We start from the raw sequence: 19457 nt of genomic DNA on the forward strand, positions 1-19457 counted from the left end.
TTACTGGCAACAAAATCCTCTGTATAAATCTGTCAGCTGCCTGTGCGCAGCCGCAGACTAATCTCACGGCATGCCGTCTCGCCAGGTCCTTCCCCCTTTCTTAACAATTGTCAACTCCAGTCAAGTCTGAGATCATCTGGGGGCAAACAAGAGTTGACAGAGAATCCCTTTCTGCAGTAAATCTCCAGCTTGCGTGTTGCATTCACCTTGGTGGAGGTGGAAGGGGGAGGAAAAAGCAAAATCAATGAGAAATAAAATAATGTGAACATTATTTATTGTGATTTGTCGTTTGCGACACGCGCAGACTGGAGAACAGCGGAGGGGGGAGAAATGCCATGTCTCTTCTTTACGGAAGTAGGGGAGAAATAAGGCAAAATTTTTTATACAGATCCTGTGGTGGTGGAAATAATTGAAGAGAGAACATGAGCATTACTCTCCCCGCAGTTCCTTCTCTGTTCTAGGCACACAGCCAGTGGACTATTGCTGCTGTTGGGTTTTTTTGTTTGTTTTTTTTTACTAGACAACTTTCAAAACCAATTTCTGACAAAACAACAACATTTGAAAGCTCTGTATAACCACTTGATCTTGTCTAACAGACTAATTAAGGGGGTTGGAAATGAGTCGGATGTGTCAGAACAACGGCTCTGGAAAAATGTATGAAGGATCCTTTCCGAAAGATGACAGCGCGCGCCTGTGTGTGTGTGTGTGTGTGTTGGGGGGATATGAGTGTGCCTTGTTTTAACCTGGAGACGTAGCACTCCAGTTAGAACACAGCATGGGAGGGGAGGCTGGGTTTTATGGACTAAAGAACACAAATTCTTCCTGTGTTTAAGAATTCAAAGAAGGTCAATGCAGAGAGCGCCTGGAATAGTTGTGATGAGCAATGTCAGCATCTCTAATGGCTCTGAGATGGTACAAAGGATTGACTGGCAATCTCCCAGACTGGTTTGCTAATGCAGGATGCCATGCGCCCCTGTAGTCTCTGGTGCTCACTGGCTATATTTGCTTTCTCCATTTAAACAAGCTTTGACACCTGATCCTGCACGTGAAAGGCCAGTGAAGTCAATGGGAGTCTTTCCACTGACTTTACTAGAAGATGAATGAGGCACATGGCAGCACACCTGGAGAGAGACCCGTGCCTTGCAACTGCATTGAGGGCTACATTTTGCTCTGAGCTACATGCATGCAACTCTACAGGAGTTCAGTGTGCATATATATCTGCAACATGCTTGTACATTGTGGGTTGCACCTCCTGTGTGGCTGTGCCACAGAGAGGATAATAACCTACTACTGGTGCCCCTAATGGAACTTCTCTTTTAGCTCAAGTGCAGGGCCAGCTCCAGGCACCAGCTAAAGCAGCAGGTGCTTGGGGTGGCCAATACCAAGGGGTGGCATGTCCAGGTCTTCGGCGGCGGGTCCCTCAGTACCTCTCGGAGCGAAGGACCCGCCGCTGCATTGCTGCTAAAGAGTGGAACTGCGCGATTGTGCTGCCGTGGGTTTTTTGTTTTTTTTTTGCCGCTTGGGGATGCGGAAGACCTGGAGCCGGCCCTGCTCAAGTGGCACAGGTCTCAGGTTCAAACTCTGCTGAAGACCTCTGGATGGATGCTGTTAAATAACCATAGACATAAGCCCCCAAAACGTTCAGACATTTCTTGGATTCTCTTCCTAATGACTCTGCTCTAACTACCTTAGGCTGGAAGTTTCTTAAGCACAGGCTGTTTTATGAAATGTACAGCGCTGTTTGTTGTTAGTCAGGAAATAATATTGTGAGACTGGTCTCTGCAGGGGTTCACAACTGACTTTTTACTTCATTAGCAATTTCAAAAAGTCAAAAAAAATTTTTTGTTTCAGATCGAAAACTAAAGAATTCCACAAATGGAAGAGTTGAAAATTTTTTTCAAGTTGAATGAAATGCTTTCTTTCAATTTTGACTCTTAAAATGATCTGAATTTTATACTTACAATTCAAAGACATTTTGAAACCAGATATAATTTCAAATTTAGCAAAATGTTTTGTTTAGAAAATGTTGAAAGGAAATGCTTTGACGCTTTCAGAATCCTCTCTCCCGCCAAATGAACAATTTGGCAAAAATTGACATCCATGAACCATTTCGGTGTCACTGAATCTGCATTTTTTTTGATGAAAAAAGGTTTCCTCTGAAAAATGTCACCCACCTCTCGTATTTTGGCACTTCTGCTATAATTTATCATTGTATTATGGTTAGTGCCAAGAGAGGCCAGAGCCCCTTGAACTCGGCCCTCTGCAAACACCTTGCAAGAGACAGCCCCTGCCCTGCTGATCTACCTGCCAGAATGGGAAGGGCAGATCTTATTGAGATATTTTATCCTGCTAGGTGTGCTCCTGCTTCTGGATTTGGTTAAAGAGGAGAGAGCTGGAAAGTAACTGAAGTCTCCAGGTTAACACTGGACGTTCCATGGCTTATGGTTGATACAAGTATCAGTGATCAGACTGATTGACAAGTCTAACAGGTGGACTGACCCATCTATTGATTTATCTCCTGGGTCAATCCAATGGACCAGATGAATATTGCTGGTTAGTTCAGACCACAGATGGGGAAAACCCTCTGAACATCCCTAAGCTCTGGCCAACTTGGAACCTGGATCCCAGATATGGCTTAGGCCCATCCCTACATACAATAATCAAGGCAGTGGGTGCAGTCTTCAGACAAAGAGCAGTGTGAACTTACCCTGTGGCGGGTTTGGTTGTTGGCTGATCCCTTGGCCAAGCTGATCGGTAAGCCACAACTGCATCCTGATAAATGGTTCCCGGCCTTTCTGGGTCAGCTTGCTCCATGGTTTGGGCCTGGACAGCATGTCACTCACACTTCCTTGGGACAAGCCCAGCACCTAGAGCAGGTGTCACAGGAGGATAGGTTGGGTTGAACGGTTAGCATCCTCTTCAGGAAGATGCTTTAGTCAAACACAAGTTACTGGGCTCAGGACAGGGGTAGCTGGGTGAAATAATGGCCTGGGACACACAGGAGGATCTGGTGGTCCCTTCTGCCCTTAAACTCTATGAATCTTTGCTATTTCTTCCCACAGATTCCTCTCATAACAACCTAGTGTTCAGTGGGAGATTCCGTGCCACTGAGCATCCAAAAACTGAGGCTGGAAACTGGCCTGGTGTTCACAGCATCCCCTGGTCATGTCCCACCCCTGGTTCAGAGCCTGTGCTGGGAACTCGCAGCCCTGGGGGAACGTGGCATGATGTTGTCTTTGTGCCCTCCTGATTGCTTCACACCAGCATAATAGAGTCAACCTCCTGGGCTGCTCTAAATGATGGCACCCTTGCCAGGCGCCGCTGGTGGTGCCACGCACTGTGGGCGAACGCTTCTCGTTGCCAGAATGCCCCCTATGCTGGGGCTCTACAGTGTGTGCGGGGGTTTCATAGGAAAGCCCGTGCTTGGGAAGAATTCTCCCAGGTAGCTATGGGGCTTCTCTGACCCATGTACAGGGGCCTGGCGGTGGAGAAAGGGAGAGAACAACAGGGGGCAGAGTCCAATCCTGCAGTTTACACATTATTTGTGGGCATCAGGCTGTGTGCCTAGCACTCAGAGGAAGATCTGGGCTGAGAACACCTCTAGATCCTCTTGCTCCCGTGCACCAAGCGCACCGTGCTGTGAGATCAGCACGACGTCTGGAACGGAGATGATGCCGCTCCATTAGCTGATCTCCAAAAAGAATCTCCCTCTGGCTGGGCCCAGAAGCACCTGGCACCCCGCAGAAGCCAGCACCACAAGTCCCCCGAAAAGGGGGGCACTCCAACCAGAAACAGCCCCGAAGCCCTTCTGGCCACCCAATGGGGGTGCCGTGCTTCCGGCCTGGGAGAGAGGGGCCAGGCTAGGCCTGGGCACGGCTCAGAGTTGTCTGTGGCGGATTCTATGGGGGCCGGGGGAAGGAGAGGGGCAGAGGGGGCAGACAGAGGCCTGTTGTTAGGAGCTGAGGGGAAGCTGTGGCTGGCAGCAGGGAGAGGACCCTGGCACAGCAGAGAGCCATGAACAGTATAGCTTGGCCCGGGCCTGGCAGGGTGGGAGACAGATGGGAAATGCACTCGGGGGAGGCAGCGGCTCAGGGAGCAGGAGACAAGTGGCTGCGGAAGCAAAGCGCACCTGCAGAGAGGGCCCCAGAGACAGGGGCTGGGCTTTTACTTGGGGACTTGACCCACCTCCCAGAGAAACTGGGTTGTAATTCCCTGTCTCTCCACAGGCCCCAGCCAGCCACCCTGTCTCCAGGCCCATCGAGTGGGTTTTCTGTGGCAGGTATCAGTAATAGCTGGGGGAGAGTCCAGCCCCCAGCAGCAGCCTCCCACCCATGAGTCTAGGGGAAAGGGGATGTGTGCTGGACTGAGAGGTGTAAATCCTTCCCCATGGTGCTCGAGGGGTGTGGAGATGCTGGGGGCCCTCTGGCACTGCTAGCAGAGGAGCTCAGGAACTTGGGGATGGCTGGTAGGGGAGGAAGCTGAGACAGCCGAGAAGACCAGAGAGGGAAGCCAAGCTTTAAACTGGGGCTTGCTTGGGCTTGGGGCTCCAGCCAGGCCATGGGCCAGCCCCAGCCGGATCGGTACCTTTTCCCCGAAGATCCTCTGGCAGATTCCATTCTTGGCCAGTTTCTCCTTCACCTGCCTGGTCAGCTCCAGGGTGTCCACCTCCCTGTACATATACATTTCGTACTGCTCTGGTGTCAGCGGTGGGACGGTTGGCTTGAGGGTGCGTGGGACATACGTCGGGTAATAGGAGAGGCGGCTGGCACTCTGTGGCTCTGCGCTGGCCCCTTCGGACTTCATCTCCACGGCCTTGTGGGGCTCGTCCTCGCCCGCAGCCAGCTCCTCCTCGCTGGGCTCCCCCCGTGGCCAGGCCCGCCCGTTGGCCAGGCTGGAGTAGCTGGAGGACGAGGAGAGGGAGGGCGACACCGAGGTGTAGGGCCGGCTGAGCAGGCTCCTCTCCGACGCCCAGTGCTGGTCGAAGTAGGAGCCGGCGTCGCCTATCTCCGACTTGACCTTGCGGATGATGCTCTGCACGAAGGCGGCGGGGGAGAGCACTGTCAGGGGGGTCTGCGTGGAGCTGGAGCTGGTGCCCAGCGTCCCCTCCTCCTGCTTGATGTAGGCCTGGACAATGTTCTGGCTGACGGCGGCCAAGGTGGAGCGCTCTGTGGGCGGCGTGGCCATGGGCCTGCTGCCGGACTCGATCTCCAGCAGGGCCTGCTGCTGGGCCTGCATCTCCCGCCGGGCCTGCTCCAGGATGCTTTTAATGGCCTCTTCCGAGTTGCTGTTGCTGACCACCTGGGGAGCAGCCGAGCTCTTGGTTTCACCTGGGGATGGGGCAGACAGTGCAGGAATGAGGGGGCAGGGAAACGGAAATTCACTGGGCAATGGGCATCTCAATGTGGGGGCAGGCCCCACTGAGTCACTGGGCGCAGCACCGCTGGCTGCAGACCAAGGAAGGCCCAGGGAGGTTTTAGGCAGTGTGTTAGAACTACCTCTTCACTTCGGAGAGTATTTTGGAAAACGAAGGAGCGGGGGCCTGGCTGGGTGGGGGAAGGCCAGCTCTCCACGATCCAGCAGAGCCCATTCTGCACAGGAGATGGGACACACCAGGGACTGAACCGGGAACTCCCAGAGCTAAAAGCACGAGCTGCATAGCTTAAACTAAACCGTGCTGGGGCTGTCACAGACTTGCATCCCCTATGTCACACGCCCCTGCCAATGGCAGGGGGACAAGCTCAGCACCTGTAGGGAATGCTGATGGGAAGTCTGCGAAATGGGGATACGTTTTTTTGTAAGGAGCTCTAAGATCTACAGCTGGAAAGCCCTATTGGCTCAGCAGCCCAGAGCCGCAATGCTGGACTCGACACAAGCTAAACCAATAGGATGAGCTGGTTGTAAATGCACTGAAAAGAGTGTACACATGATCCCTCCGGCAGAAATGAGCCAAGGGCTGCCCTACCCTTCCTGGGAATGAACACTCGGAACAAATGTCAATGCGCTCTTTGTAGAGAGCCCGCCCTTGAAATCCCTTATGGGCGTTTGTGTGAGGAGGAGCTGAGGATGCGGCCTCTGGTTAAAATACACGGGACTGAGTCCCTTTAACACCACCACCAGCATATCTTTATATAAGAGCTATGTTTGTTAAAAATACTATTATTAATAATAAACCTGGTGCTTATATACAAATACGATTATATAGTATAGGGTATTTCAGGCAGATCTCTGGGATGCTGTTTCTATATCTAGGAGAGCCAGGGTAGGGGAGATAATATCTTTTATCAGACCAACTTGACAAGCTTTCGAGCTTACTCAGAGCTCTTCTTGTCTCTTTCCCCATCATAACTTGGCCCGATAAAAGATATGACCTCACCCATTCTCTCTCTCTAATATCCTGGGGCCAACATGGCTACATCATCACTCCAAACAACAATGGAAGCTATTTATAGATCTGTGCACCCTACATAGAAAAAATTGCTAAAAAGCATTATAACCTGACTCACTAAGGTGTCACTCACTGTGTCACCTGTGCAGTGTCTTCTGCAGAGATCAAAAGTTGAATGTTCATGAGTGGAGAGGGAACAAAGCCAAGCTATTTTTGCAGGTAGCATAAAATCTTTGAAACTGCTGGGTTATGTAACTGTGACAAATGCAATCTAACGACAGCCTGCTAATATGCTGGCGAAGGACAGGGAAAGCTTTTCCATTGTATTCCCCTTTTTTCATTTGCTTAGCTTTATGAACCATGTTCCCTTTGGGGTTGAAACTTTACACAATTACTCCGTAGTATGTCGTGAACTGGACAGCCCAAAATCACTAGCCACTTTGGAAAATCCTGGCTCTAAAATCCAGAGGGGAATTTAGAACGCCATGCAAATATTTACATAAAGAATTCAATTAATCTCTATTAATGGGATACATGGCTAAAACCACAAGAGTCAGGAAAGGCAAATGTTTCCAGAAGCAATAGGTTCTTAGCCCCATTATGCATTGTGTACACACATAGGGAACAGATTGTTGCTTGTTTAGTGAGAGGTAGCAGATGTCTGGGGCCCTCCAGTGGAGGAGAAATCAGCAATGTGGTGTCTAGGGATACTCTGACTGTAACTTGTTTTATTTACACACATACACCAGTCTTGAAACAGAGAGAGTCAAACAGCATGCAGAGAAATCCCTTCTTTCTGGGTTCGCAGCCCATCTCAATGCCTGGTTCCCAGGAAGCAACTCTGCCTCAGGAATTGACTTCACTCAGGCTTTGTGTACACTAGCACGTCTGTTGGTAAAACTTTTGTCAGTCAGGGAGTGAAAAAAACACCTCCCTGACCAACATAAGTTTCACCAACGAAAGTGCTGGTGTGGACAGCACTATGTCGGCAGGAGAGTTTCTCCTGCTAACACAGCTAACGTCGCTTGTTGGGGCTGATTTAATTATGCTGGCCAGAGAGCACTCTCCTGCCAGCAAAGAGTGGCTACACAGGAGACCGTACAGTGGCACAGCTGTAGTGGTAGAGCTGTCCTGCTGTAAGGTCTGTAGCGTAGACATAGCCTCAGAGACCAAGGCAGAGAGGAAAATCCCTGGTGCTCCCATACCAGTCTCTCCTCTGAGCTCTGCATAATAAAACTAACATCCTGACACAGAGCATATCTTCCCAGGACTGAACATTTGCTCGTATGCCAAGGAAAAGAACTTGGAAGACTATGTGTAACAGTGCCACCTGGGGACATGCACCATAATAAAGTTTTTCACAAAACCAGCAACATATTACACTGCATGTTAACTACAAAGATAGGAACAGAATACAATGCATAGGTGCAGCAGGGCCAAGATAGAGGGGCAGCTCCAACTTAAAGTCTAGTCAGTCACTGAAGCAGTCTGTTAAACATGGTTTCGGGTGCCACATCTGCCCCTAAAAGGCTCCCTTGCCAATATCTGTGGGTTCATAATCTCATTTTCTCATAAACTAGGTTTCCTTTCCCTTGTTGGCATGTGAAAGACCCAAACAAGGGGGGAAACAGACCAATCCCTGCACACATTTATGTATGTTGTCAGCCCCAGAACTGAGGGACATACTAGTCTGCAGGGAAATGGTGAAACTGACTAGACACAAAGTGCACCAAGTAACCAAACTGAAAATAGAAAAATAACTCCCTTCTCTCAGCTCTCACAGCCATTTTAGGGTTCCTTGAAACAAGAGGAGCTGAACAGTTTCCAGATGGAGGGGTGATAACCTGGCTGACATCCAGTAGCTCAAGCACTAGACTGCGAGTCAGGAGAACTGTGCTCTAATCCCGAGTCTGTCACTATGACCTGTGCTGTTCTCTTGGGCAAGTCACTTTGCCTCACTTTTTTCTCCCACCTTTTCTATAGTCTATCTAGATTGTAAACTCGCTGGGGCAAGGACTCTCTCGCACCACCTGGCTGTACGCAGCCTAGCACAACGGGACCCTGATTTCAGCTGCAGCTTGCAGGTACTACCATAATACAACTAATCATCTAATTCTGAACATTGCCTTTGACCCCTTAAATTCTACAATTCCCATTTTAGGATTTGATCTCTGCAGCCCCGTTTTTTGCATTTCATTTCCTTGCCTTTTTAAAAAACTGCCTCTGCTTCATATCATTAGCACGTAAATCATCCCAGTCTGGATGTGATGTTTGCATCTTGTTGAAGTTAAGCGGGTAGGAGAATTTCCACACTGGCTGCTATTGTGTAACTGGAGTCAGTTTCCTGAATTCCTGGATGAATATGGCAGCAACCTAGCTGTCTACATGATGCATCTTATATCTTCACAACGGAAAATGATTTCAGTTGTTTTTAAATTCTCCCATAACTCAAACCCAGGTGAAGAGCTTTTCCTTGAATCTTTTTAATAAAATTCATCTTTGGGCACACATCTATCTTAAAAAATGTCAGCTCTATTGGGACTGATTTTTAAAGTCACAGGCACACAAAATCAGAGTTTGTCTGGACGTAAGTGCCCAGAAGAGCGTATGTTTTGCCACACATATATACAGCCAGCGTTCAATTTCTACCATTGCAAACTAAATCCCATGAAAGATAATGCCAATATGCAAACATGTTTGTTTTCCCTGTCTGTTTTTCCACCATTCTTATCTAATTTAATTCTTGGGGATTCTGCTTTCTCAGCAGACTACCTGTTTTAAAGTATTTTACTTCTTGTAATTGACTCTGAACACAGCTGGTTTAATGATTCCTTGTGCCATATGGATTGTGTATTCTCATTTAATCATCTGTTTCAGGGAAAAAAGGTTAGATTTGAAGTTTTTAAAAGATCACATACCAGAGCAACTCCATTTACATTTGCCCTTGTGCAGGCAGGGAGGTGAAGCAGCTCTCAGAACCGGGGAAAACTGTTTCCTCTCTCACAACATTTAAATGGTTTGTTTTCATTGCTCTCCTCTACTGTCACAAACTTAAACTGAAGATTTAATATTTTATTACAACTGTGCATGTGGATTCGGCAAAATGACATCGTCTCGGTTCTACTAAGAATCAGATCCAACCCAGTAGCAAGATAATGCTGCTCCATACCAGATTATTCTTCAAAGACATGAAACCACAAGGAAAGCCCAATTACGGAATTACTTCCAGAATCACTTCTATGCCTGTGTCCAGCAGAGGGCAGCATATGCAGCATACCTTTCAACAGACCTATTGGAAATGAAGCCTTGCATTTTATACATACCATGCTCAGGGCTAAGTAGTTCAAAGACTACCAGGGAATTCAGTTTAAAGGGACGCTTCCAGATTAAAAACTCTATGGCCAACACTTTCCAACCTGGATGCTTAAAAGGTAGGCTCCTAAATCCATATGTATGGTCGGCACCTCCAGTTTGGTATCCAAGTCGGACAATTTTGGCCTAGAAGGTTTTCAAAAAGAACGAATGATTCTGGGCTTCCAACCTGAGACATCATAAACGGGGCTTGGTCTTCAGAAAGTGTGGAGCAGTCACCTTCTGGCAGTCAGACCCCACTAGGCACTCAAAATGGTGGGGCTGAAAAAACCTTTCGCCCCTACCTGTGCACAAACTAACCCAGGTGATGAAACGGAGAGTGTGCGTTGGGTTTTCAGCCACTCTGGAGTTGCTTTATTGGTGGCGTTTTCCCCCTTCCAGGGTTTTTTCCAGCTTACCAATGCTGAGGGGCAGGTTAGTTTCCTTTCCCGGCTCTCTGTGTGCGAACACCGAGCTGCAATGTGGGACGCATGGAAGGCAGGGACTGTTCCCCACTTTGCTCGGCTTGGAAGGAGCAATAACCCTTGGGGTGGAGGACACACCATGAAACTGTCACAAAGCTGCCTCACCCCGGTGACCACACACTAGAAAGGTACTGGGGATACTATTACTGTTCTCATTATTCATTATTCGTGTGGCTGTCAGATTCACACAGCTGAGCCCTCCATTCATTTCCTCCTCCGGCACCTGCAATAGTTTTGCTCATTTAACAAGTCCTGGACTCTGTTTTCCAGGTGAGGTATCTCCAGAGGAAAAGAACAATGAGAGAGAAGTGGGATCCCAGGCACTGCCTCTCTTGGCTGTCTCAGCTCACAAGCATCGCTTTGTCTGCTTGGCGGTGTAAATCCCAGGTATGCACTGAGGAGCACACACATCTGTGTGAGGAAGCTTCGCCTGGCTCCGTGACTTTTTCACCTACCTCCCTTCTGAGACTCAATCTCCTTCTTCGCTTGTTCCAGGATACTTTTGATGGCATCGTCAGAGCCGGTTTCTGGAGTTCTAATCCTCGGCGTAATGCTACCTGATCAAAGAGGCATGATAACAGGTTTGTCACTTGCGCTGTTTTTACAAGCTCAACTTGTATGTCAGGAAGTATTTACGGATGCTCATGTTCAGTTATTTTTAGGAACGCCAGTTTTAAGGAAATGTCACTCCCCATTAGTCACTAGCAAGACTGAAGAGAGGTCAGGTAACTGGCTGTCAGTTTTTGCCTCGTTCACTTCCTACACCAAGCAGCATGGCCTCGTCCCCCCCATCCCACCGCCCTCTTGTTTGAAGGGCATTGAAATCCCATTCGCAACAAAGGCAGGACCATACAAACGGAGCAGGGATGCTGGAGTTGGGGAGGGGGATGTCATACATTGTGAATAAACTTCGCTTCTGAGGGAATAAACTCGAGGGGGATTTCACAGGGCTGTGTTCTCAGCTGAGCTTACCCTGCCAGCACCGCTTGGCCAGGTGGTAGGGGCACAAGTGCACGAGGGATTAATCCCGGCTCAGCTCCCTTCCCCCGTGCAGGTGCTGAGGAGAAGGGCTGGGGAGGTACAGGAGGCAAAGTGCCTTTGGAAGCCTTAGGCTTCACAGCCAGGGGGGTCATAGGGCTGGGCTGACCCCCCAGTTGGTGAGTCTTCTGCTTTTGCGTTATAACCGTTCTCCCCACTGGCTGTGACTGCTCCCTCCTGCTGATCTTCCCCCGCCTTCCTCCCATCACTGGCAGACACGCCAAGGGCACCGAACTACTAGGCCTGCTGTCATCAGGAAGTCAGTGATCAGTGTTTGCACGGAACCCATCAGGTGCTCCGATGCCTAGATACCACAGTGATGGGCCCAGGAGAGGCGCTAAAGGCCTGCTGTTTGCTAACACGCCCATTCTGGGCCTCGGCTCAGGCACACGTTGCCTTGTTTACACTAGATTCACAAGTGGTGCTTTAGCATGCGCTGAACTGGCCAAGCTAAAAACCTCGTAAGGAGCCGGAGCTTTACCTCAGCCTGCTTAGCGTGTGTCCAAGGCAGGACCCTGTCTGCACTAGGCTTGTCACACCCGTCAGGATACACCAGCTAACGCATGCGAAAATCCCTCCTCAGGCCCAGTCTAACCAAGGCCCTGGCAATAAATAGCGGCGTCCAGTCTTCACAGTATGAATCCAGTGCCTGCCACCGGCTCTAGATTGAAAACGTCGTGAAATGCCTCCACAGAACCGACATTCCTACGGTGCCTTTCAAAGGAGCTGCCAGAGGGCAGGCTTCAGTCCCGGATAAGGCCTCTTCGCCTTTCGCCATGCCAGTGAACTACGTCTGTGTGCTACAGGCTCTCCCAGGAATGGCCCAGCCCCTGGATCTTACACTAGCAACACGGCAGCAGGATACTTTCGTTTGTTAGGACGACTGCCCGGGTCTGTCTAAACCCTCCAGCCACACTGACAAACAAACGGCTCTCACAACTGCACACAGTTTTCAATTAGACTGACCATAACTGGGCTTGGATTCCAATCTGCTCAGAGGCCATGTGGGTTTTTATCTTCTGTGATTCCACAGTACGTAGATCAGGGCTTGTGTACCTGGGGGAAACTGACCAGCATCGCTAGTGAGGAATAGCTATTGCAGAAGACCTGTGCTAGTATGACTGAGCTATTCTGGAATAACTCCCCAGCGGGACCGCTCTATTCCAGAATAAAGGTGATTTTATTCTGGGACAATTACTCCGAGAACAGATCAGACAAACACCTGTCAGGGAAGGGCTTGGTATACCAGGTCCTGCCTCCGTGTCGGGTGATGGACTTTTTAGGTCCCTTCCTGTCCTACATTTCTCTGGTTCTAGAGCAGCTCTGCTGGTCAGTCCCCCTTAGAGACAAAAAACCACTTTCCACCACTCATGGCTCCTGAAGCAGAATGAGCCAAGTGGTCTTATCTTGATTGCAGCCGTTACCATGTGAAATGCTAACAGACGCAGTGGGGTAGCCGCTTCTCCCCTACCCCTCGTAATGTGCCACCTACGGTACAGCAAAGACCGGGGAGCTCATGTGACTTCTGCGATACCAGGCACCATCTGGGTATTTGGTGGAAAGTACCGTGCTAGAGGCCATGGGAAGTGTAGAAGCGGCTGGCTGGAGAAGTGTTTCCTGATAACTAGGACTGAAGTTATTGCTGCACTAGATGACTGCATGAGCTGCGCACCCTCCAGTCCTCCCCTGGACCCTCTATGGACTCTGAATGCTGCAGGTTTGGGGCGGGTACCCTCAGTTCTCTGCTTTTCAGGCATCTCCATCTGCATAGCCTGTGCCCAGCTTTGGCCCAGCGGGCTGAGATTTCTAATGTGCCTGGTAAATTCTAACGTAGGTCATTTCCAAAGAGAGATGAAGCCAAAACAACGGTGCCGCACTGATCTGACATACCCCTGGATTGTGCCCAACCTGGGTTAGTGCAGGGGCAGCTGTGGGAGGATCGGGGACCAAGGGGTTAAAAACGAGACCCCTGGAAAATGCTACTAGTCCCAAGCCCCTAGTCGCAGCAGCAGCACGTCAGTGAGTCGCTCCAGCGTCTCACACAGTGAAATCCACAGCCTGCCTGTCAGCGGGAGGAGAGAGGCTGCAGCAGGGCAAAGTCTGCAAGGGACCAGGGCCTCATGGACAACGGAGCAGCAGCATCTTGAGTTTCACTTTATATTGTCTGGTCAGGGTCCTGCCCCTTGTCACACAGGAGCCAGAAGATCCTCTCACCACTGAGCTGTACACAGCAGATGACGCTGGGTGATCTGTACCCTGCGGCATTCTGGTTTCTGACTGGCGGAGGGCACTGATTCTATCAATGGCTTTAGCCCACCGCGTAATGTCATCTGGTGCGTTTTTAGGGAGCCAAGTCTGTATTTGTTCAACTCTGAATGGCCTGGAGCTGCAGGCAGCCAGGCACTAGAGAAATACAGGCCAAATTCAGCTCCTTAATAAAAGTGGCTCCATTTTGTCCAGAGATGCCGAGCACCTGCCTAATTCTCATGTTGCTAATCTGAAAAGACAGGAACATCCCATCCTGCCTCACAGCAAAGCTGCTTGGTCTTGCGGTTAAAGTACAGGATTGAGGAGCCAAACTACTTGGGTTCTAGTCCCAGCTCTGACATATACTGTGTGTGACCTGAAACAAGTCATTTCCCCTCTCAGTGCCTCAGTTTCCCCTGCTATAAGCCAGGGCTAAGATTTCCCTGGCTGAGAGTGTTTGCAACACTCCCTTGCATGGATGTGCTAGAGAATTGCTCAGACTGTTTATTAAATGGCTAAAGTCTCACGTCAAGACTTTGTTATTTTGACAAAACATTCTCCTGCACATTGACTGGGACTCCCCGAAACATTACCATGAATAATTAAATGCCACTCGTCAGAAGAAATGAATAAAGCGCATTCAGTGACGCAGCCCCTCCAGGTTTGTTTTCAATCATTGTTATTCACCAGGCCCCAAGCCTCCCTCCACGCTCACAGAAGTCAACGGCGGCAGGTGCTCAGCACCTTGCAGAATCGGACCCTGGGCTGCTGTTCACGGGCGTTGGGAATTGGGGCTGTGGTTCCTTCCAGCTGCTAATGCAAAGCAGGGAGTTTTCCCTGGGTCGTAGCCCAGCAAGGCAAAGTGAAAATCCTACAACTGCCCCCCACAAAGCTGCCCCCTCATAGCTCACACAGCGTGAGAGCCGACCCCCTCCGGGTCACTCACCTCGCTGGCGCACCTGAATGGTCCTCAGCGCCAGCACGTTCTGCTCGTCAGAGAGGAACTGCTTCATCTTGATGAACGGCTCCTTCCCCTTCACTGTCAGCTTGCGCCAGGGCTTGGGCCTGGCCAGGATCTCGCTGACGGAGCCCTGCGAGAGCCCCAGGACGTAATGGCCAAAGACGCGCTGCCCGATGTTGTGTTTCAGCAGCTGCTCCTTGACTTGGAAGGCGATCTCGGCCGTGTCCAGCTGCTCCTCGTCGGCTGAGCTGGCGCTGCTGCCTTCCGACTGGTCGCTGGGAGGGCTCGAGTCGCTGGCGGAGGCAGCGTGGCTGGGGTTGGTGGGCAGCAGGGGGCCTTTGGCTGTGTAGAAGGGGGAGGGGAAGGCCAGCATGCTGCCATTCTCGCTCTTGTATGCTGGCGGAACCATTTGCTTGGGGAGCAAGGCGTCCATCGGCAGCCGCTCGCCCGCAGCCATGCTGGGGAAAGGGGACAACGAGAAAGTCCTCTGGGCTTCCTGGGCCATGGTGGGGATCAGCAGAGGCTGGAGGGGGCTGAGGGAGGCAGGGTCTTCCCCGGGGGGCTGAGAGAGCTGCTGGGGAGAGGGGTAGGACTGCTCCGGGCCCACGGAATCCTTCACCAACTCGTCCTCAGAGTGATCCTCCTCTAGAGACGAGAGAGAGACACACACACACTATAGCGCAGGGCGCTTGGGTTGCGCCAGTGCTCCCAGCCAGGCAGCAGGGACTGCGATACAACCTTTGTCGCCGGCATGGCCACACCATTCAGATCCTCGCTGTGGCTGGGCATCGTGCCTGATTCTGAGCTCGGGGCCCTCAGCGCCCGGCCAGCTACAGGGGACAGGGTGGCCGAGTGACTCCAAGCTGGGTGGAGCTGAGCCCTATTTCGTTGAATCCAGGCCATATTTGGACCCGTAGGGGCTGCCTACACTGCGATTAAAAGTCCACGGCTGGCCCATGCCAGCTGACTGTGCTGTAGATGTTTGGGCTCGGCCTGGGCGAGTCCCAGACCTCGGGCTCTGTCCCAGAACATTTACACAGCAATTAAACCGCTGCTTAGCCCGAGCCAGCAGGCACAGGCCAGCCACGGGTGTCTAACGGCAGTGTCAGCATACCAGCGGGACAAGCCCTGGCTGCACATGCAAAGGGAGAGGCCAACCCTCCCCAAGAGAGGGGATGCCAGCTGAGGAGCTCCTGCCATCAGCCCTAAAGCAGGCACAGCTAGGGGAGGGGCAGGGCCGAGCCTGGGCCAGCCGGCCCGCAGGTTTTCGCAGGCATTTGCCCGACAGAGAGCTGTGCCCCCGAGGTGAACCTCAGGACAATGGCTGTGCTGAAGCGTCTGTCCAAAGAAGCCAACACACCTTACAAACCTGGGGGAAGGGCTAGTGAGGAGGAAATGGCAGCCCAGGTGGGGAAGGATGGTGTTGGGGCTAAAGCAGCGGCTTAGGCCTCTGACAATTTGGGTTCTCTCCACAGCTCTGCTACAGACACCTTGTGTGAGCTGGGATGAGTCGTAGCCCTGCTCTGTGCCTCAGTTTCCCCAACTGTATAATATCTCTCCCCTGCCTCAGGGGGTTGTGAGGCTGTTCTGGTGTTTACTCAGCAGTCTCTGATAGAAAGAGCTGTTCTTAAGGCGTAGCAGTTTCAAGGAACCAAAGGGAACTAGGTATCCCATTCCCCAGGAATGTCAGTGACTGCCATGGATGAGTCGATGGGAGAGTTTGCAGTGGGACCCAGGAGTCCTGCACACACCTAAGGACGGTTCCGACCATTAACAATAAATACATTGGTGGGGAAGGATTATAAATATAAAACCAACAATGAAAACTGCATGGTTACAATAAAAAAATAAACTCAGTGGCCCTACCAGTGTTGGCTAAGAGATTTGGCTTTTCCAAAAGGTATTTCTGGGATGAATAGAAAGATTCTTTGTCTAGAAGCAGCGCCTCGTCCGATTTTGATATGCTCTGAAAGAGAAAGAGCAGCAGTTGGGAATGTTTATCAATTGCCTGGAGAGGAAGGATTTCGCTACCGATTCTTAGCGGGTCCCGAGCAGATTCCGGCACTTGCCTGGGGAAGGCTGCAGTTAGCAGATGCCAGCTTCATGGCCTTCAGGATGCTGGGAGAGAAACAAGACAGGGTTAGTCCTGCTGCTAATTCTCCCCCTTGATTGCCAGTCAGATCAAAGCCTGACATACACAGAGATGGCTCATGAGATCTGGACGGGAGGTCTGCTCTGTCCCCTCCAAGCACTGCCTTTGAAACTGGGGGAAGGTTTTTTAATTAACGGCTGACGTTTCCCATCAGAGCTACTGGCACAGCTTTTTCCTGCCGTGCTGCCATCGAGCTGCCAAGCTCGATGCTGTGTGACATCCTCACTGTGTATCTGCAGGTGACCTCCATGGGCCCAGGGTCAAGAAGCATCAGCTGGGAGGTTAGGCTGCTCTCTGCCTTCGGCGACAGGGTGGCAAGTGTGCTGCAGAGCTGCGGTGCCTCCCAGCTGGCAGCTCCGGGGAGACATCTGGGGGAGCCTGGCTCCACGCAGCTCAGAGCAGCCTGCGGGGCTCTCTGCGCTCTCCGGTGCACATACACCAGCCAGGCACGTGGGCAGGGAAGGGATCACGTGCAGCTGCGGCCCTTACCTCAGCTCAGTTTTAATCTCCTCGTAGTCAGACTGGGCCTGCAATTTTTCTTCCAGCTTCTAAACAAGGAATGAGAGTGAAACAAGAGTCAGACCTGCTTGGTCTTTCTCCCAGCTCTCAGCTCCACGTCAGCTAAGGATGGCCCAGGAGCTTTCGCTACTAGAGCTCCTCCACATTGTCTGTCTGCAGTCAGCCAGCCGCTGCCAAGAGTCATGGAACAGCACTTCCTCCCTGGCGCTGACCTCGGCTGGTGAGTCAAGCCACTGGGATGCCGCACTGGGAGACAAACCGATTAACTCGACAGCCTCACAGCCTCACAACCCTCGGACCCCAGTTTGGGCCAAGCATCAGTCCGGGGCCCTGTGACATGCAGTACAAGGTGCCCATGCTGTGTGGTGAGTAAGGATAATTTGCACAGCACCCAGCAGCTCCCGTTAACATCAGTGGTCAGGATGTCTGAGAATCCAGAGCCACTAAACCCATTAGCCTGAGTCTACGATCTGGTTTAATAACCCATTTCCCCTCCCTTGGCCAGCCCCTTACAGCTGTGGTCAGTTCCTACTTGAGGGGGCCACTTAGGGATCTGGCGCAAAATCAGTACTTGGTCCTGCTAGTGAAGACAGGGGGCTGGACTCTATGACCCTTCGGGGTCTCTTCCAGTTCTAGGAGATGGGTATATCTCCATTATATTTATTTTATATGGTGCACTGAAGATGCACAACATGAAATGGTCCTGATCCCTTTGAACTGACGTGAATGAGAGGCTCTGTCCCCTTCTTGCTGCTGCGTGCATGTGCAAAGAGGAGAACATGCACCGCTAATGCACAGCAGCAGCCTTATCATTGCCAGGGAAGGACATGTGGCCCACATGCAAAATAAACTCATCCAAGGAGGGGTGGGGACATCTAATGAGGGTGATTAGTATATTGGGCTGGGGGGGGTGTTGTGCCCAGCATTGTGCTGGCAGGATAGCTAATCCCCTCAGGCGAGTGTGAGCTCATGGGCTGCTCAGCTGCCCCACAAAGAGAGGGGCTCAGGCCCACAGCTTCATTGGCTTTCCTGGAACGAGGCTGATTTACCTCAGCTCACGCTCTGGCCCATGCCCTGGAGCATTACTCGCCTTGACAGAGATTCTCTTTCGGCTCCAGCAGCAAGGGCCTGTTTCTGATCTCACCAAACCCAGTGGGACTCTCTTGACTTCAGAGACGTCTCTCCTGATTTACACCACGTCACTGAGATCAGAATCAGGCCCATGCAGCGGTTGTCCTCGCCCCTCGGATTGCCTCTGTTTACAGAGGTGCAGGGATGGATTTCCCCAGGGGAATCCCCTGCGCCCTACTCAGCACTTCACTGTGTATTTTGTAGGTGCCCGAGCCGGAGCCTTTGTTCCTACTTGGAGGGACAGAAAGGGGCACGTACTTCGATTGCTTCATTCTTGGCCGTGAGCTGCCGCTCCAGGTCTGCGATCTGGTTGGCCGAGGACTCTTCCAGCTCTTGCAGAGAGTTCTGGAGATGCTGAATGTCCTTGAGGAGTCGGAGAATCTCCCGGTCCTTTGCTGCCAGCGCAGCCTCGAGCCTAGGCCCTGAGCACAGCGAATAGTTCACTTTATCCTGCAAGAAGATCAGGGCAGCATTAGCTGTCCAGCTGCGCTGCCCTGAGACTCTGATCAGAGCAGAGCCGGGCTGGCAGCCCGAAAGCTCCCGATCCCAGCCCACGGGTTATTGCGAAATAGCCACCACGTGGTGCTACCTGCTGCTCCCCAGAGGTCGCTGTAACTCTGCCTGCTGCGTGGTGGCCGGTTATACTCCATCATTCGAGGTAACAGAAGCCGGCGTGACCCAGTGCCCTACGTCAGCTCAGCTGCTCCATTTCAGCAGCTGTCTTGAACGGCAATGGAGCCCCTGGGCTCTGTCTTGCAGAGCACAAGCACAGGCTTTGGCTTCACTCTGGTTAGCTGCCAGCTTCACAGCCCATGAGGTAGGGTATCATCCAGCCAGCTCCGAGAAGCTGGGGTCAAGGAACCAGATTTTCAAATCACTTCTGTTCCCAGTGTTCCACCTGGCCTAGTGATTTTGGACACACATTTACGGTATTACAAGGGATCGGGGAGCTGCACTATTCCTTGGATGGCTTTACGTCACCGTAGCACCCTTCCAGGACTGGGCTAGTCCAGGGCTTGGAGAAGCCCCTGGCATACCTGAGACAAGCCTGGAAGTCAGTCTAAGTTCCAGCAGCCTCCCTGGAATGCCCTGCACTGCAGCCCAACCACTGCGACACCAACCCTCTGCCCCAAGGCTTGCAAGGGGCTACTTGAGAAACAGCCTTATGGCTGCCGTCCCTAGTGTCTG

The 19457-nt window shown here is 51.5% G+C and overlaps 1 protein-coding gene across 1 annotated transcript in view; it reads right to left on the reverse strand.

Moving 5' to 3' along the window:
• CUX2 (cut like homeobox 2) overlaps positions 1–19457 on the reverse strand; it is a 94209-nt gene that overhangs the window by 14854 nt on the left and 59898 nt on the right. The window contains exons 10-17 of the mRNA XM_032800608.1: positions 18528–18719; positions 17109–17167; positions 16537–16585; positions 16334–16433; positions 14453–15112; positions 10677–10778; positions 4585–5327; positions 2708–2867 (exon numbers count right to left, since the gene is read on the reverse strand). Coding sequence (XP_032656499.1) covers positions 2708–2867; positions 4585–5327; positions 10677–10778; positions 14453–15112; positions 16334–16433; positions 16537–16585; positions 17109–17167; positions 18528–18719 — 2065 coding nt within the window. The remainder of the gene's footprint in view (positions 1–2707; positions 2868–4584; positions 5328–10676; positions 10779–14452; positions 15113–16333; positions 16434–16536; positions 16586–17108; positions 17168–18527; positions 18720–19457) is intronic.

Source organism: Chelonoidis abingdonii, chromosome 22 (genome assembly GCF_003597395.2).
Source record: "Chelonoidis abingdonii isolate Lonesome George chromosome 22, CheloAbing_2.0, whole genome shotgun sequence".
NCBI lineage: Eukaryota > Metazoa > Chordata > Testudines > Testudinidae > Chelonoidis > Chelonoidis abingdonii.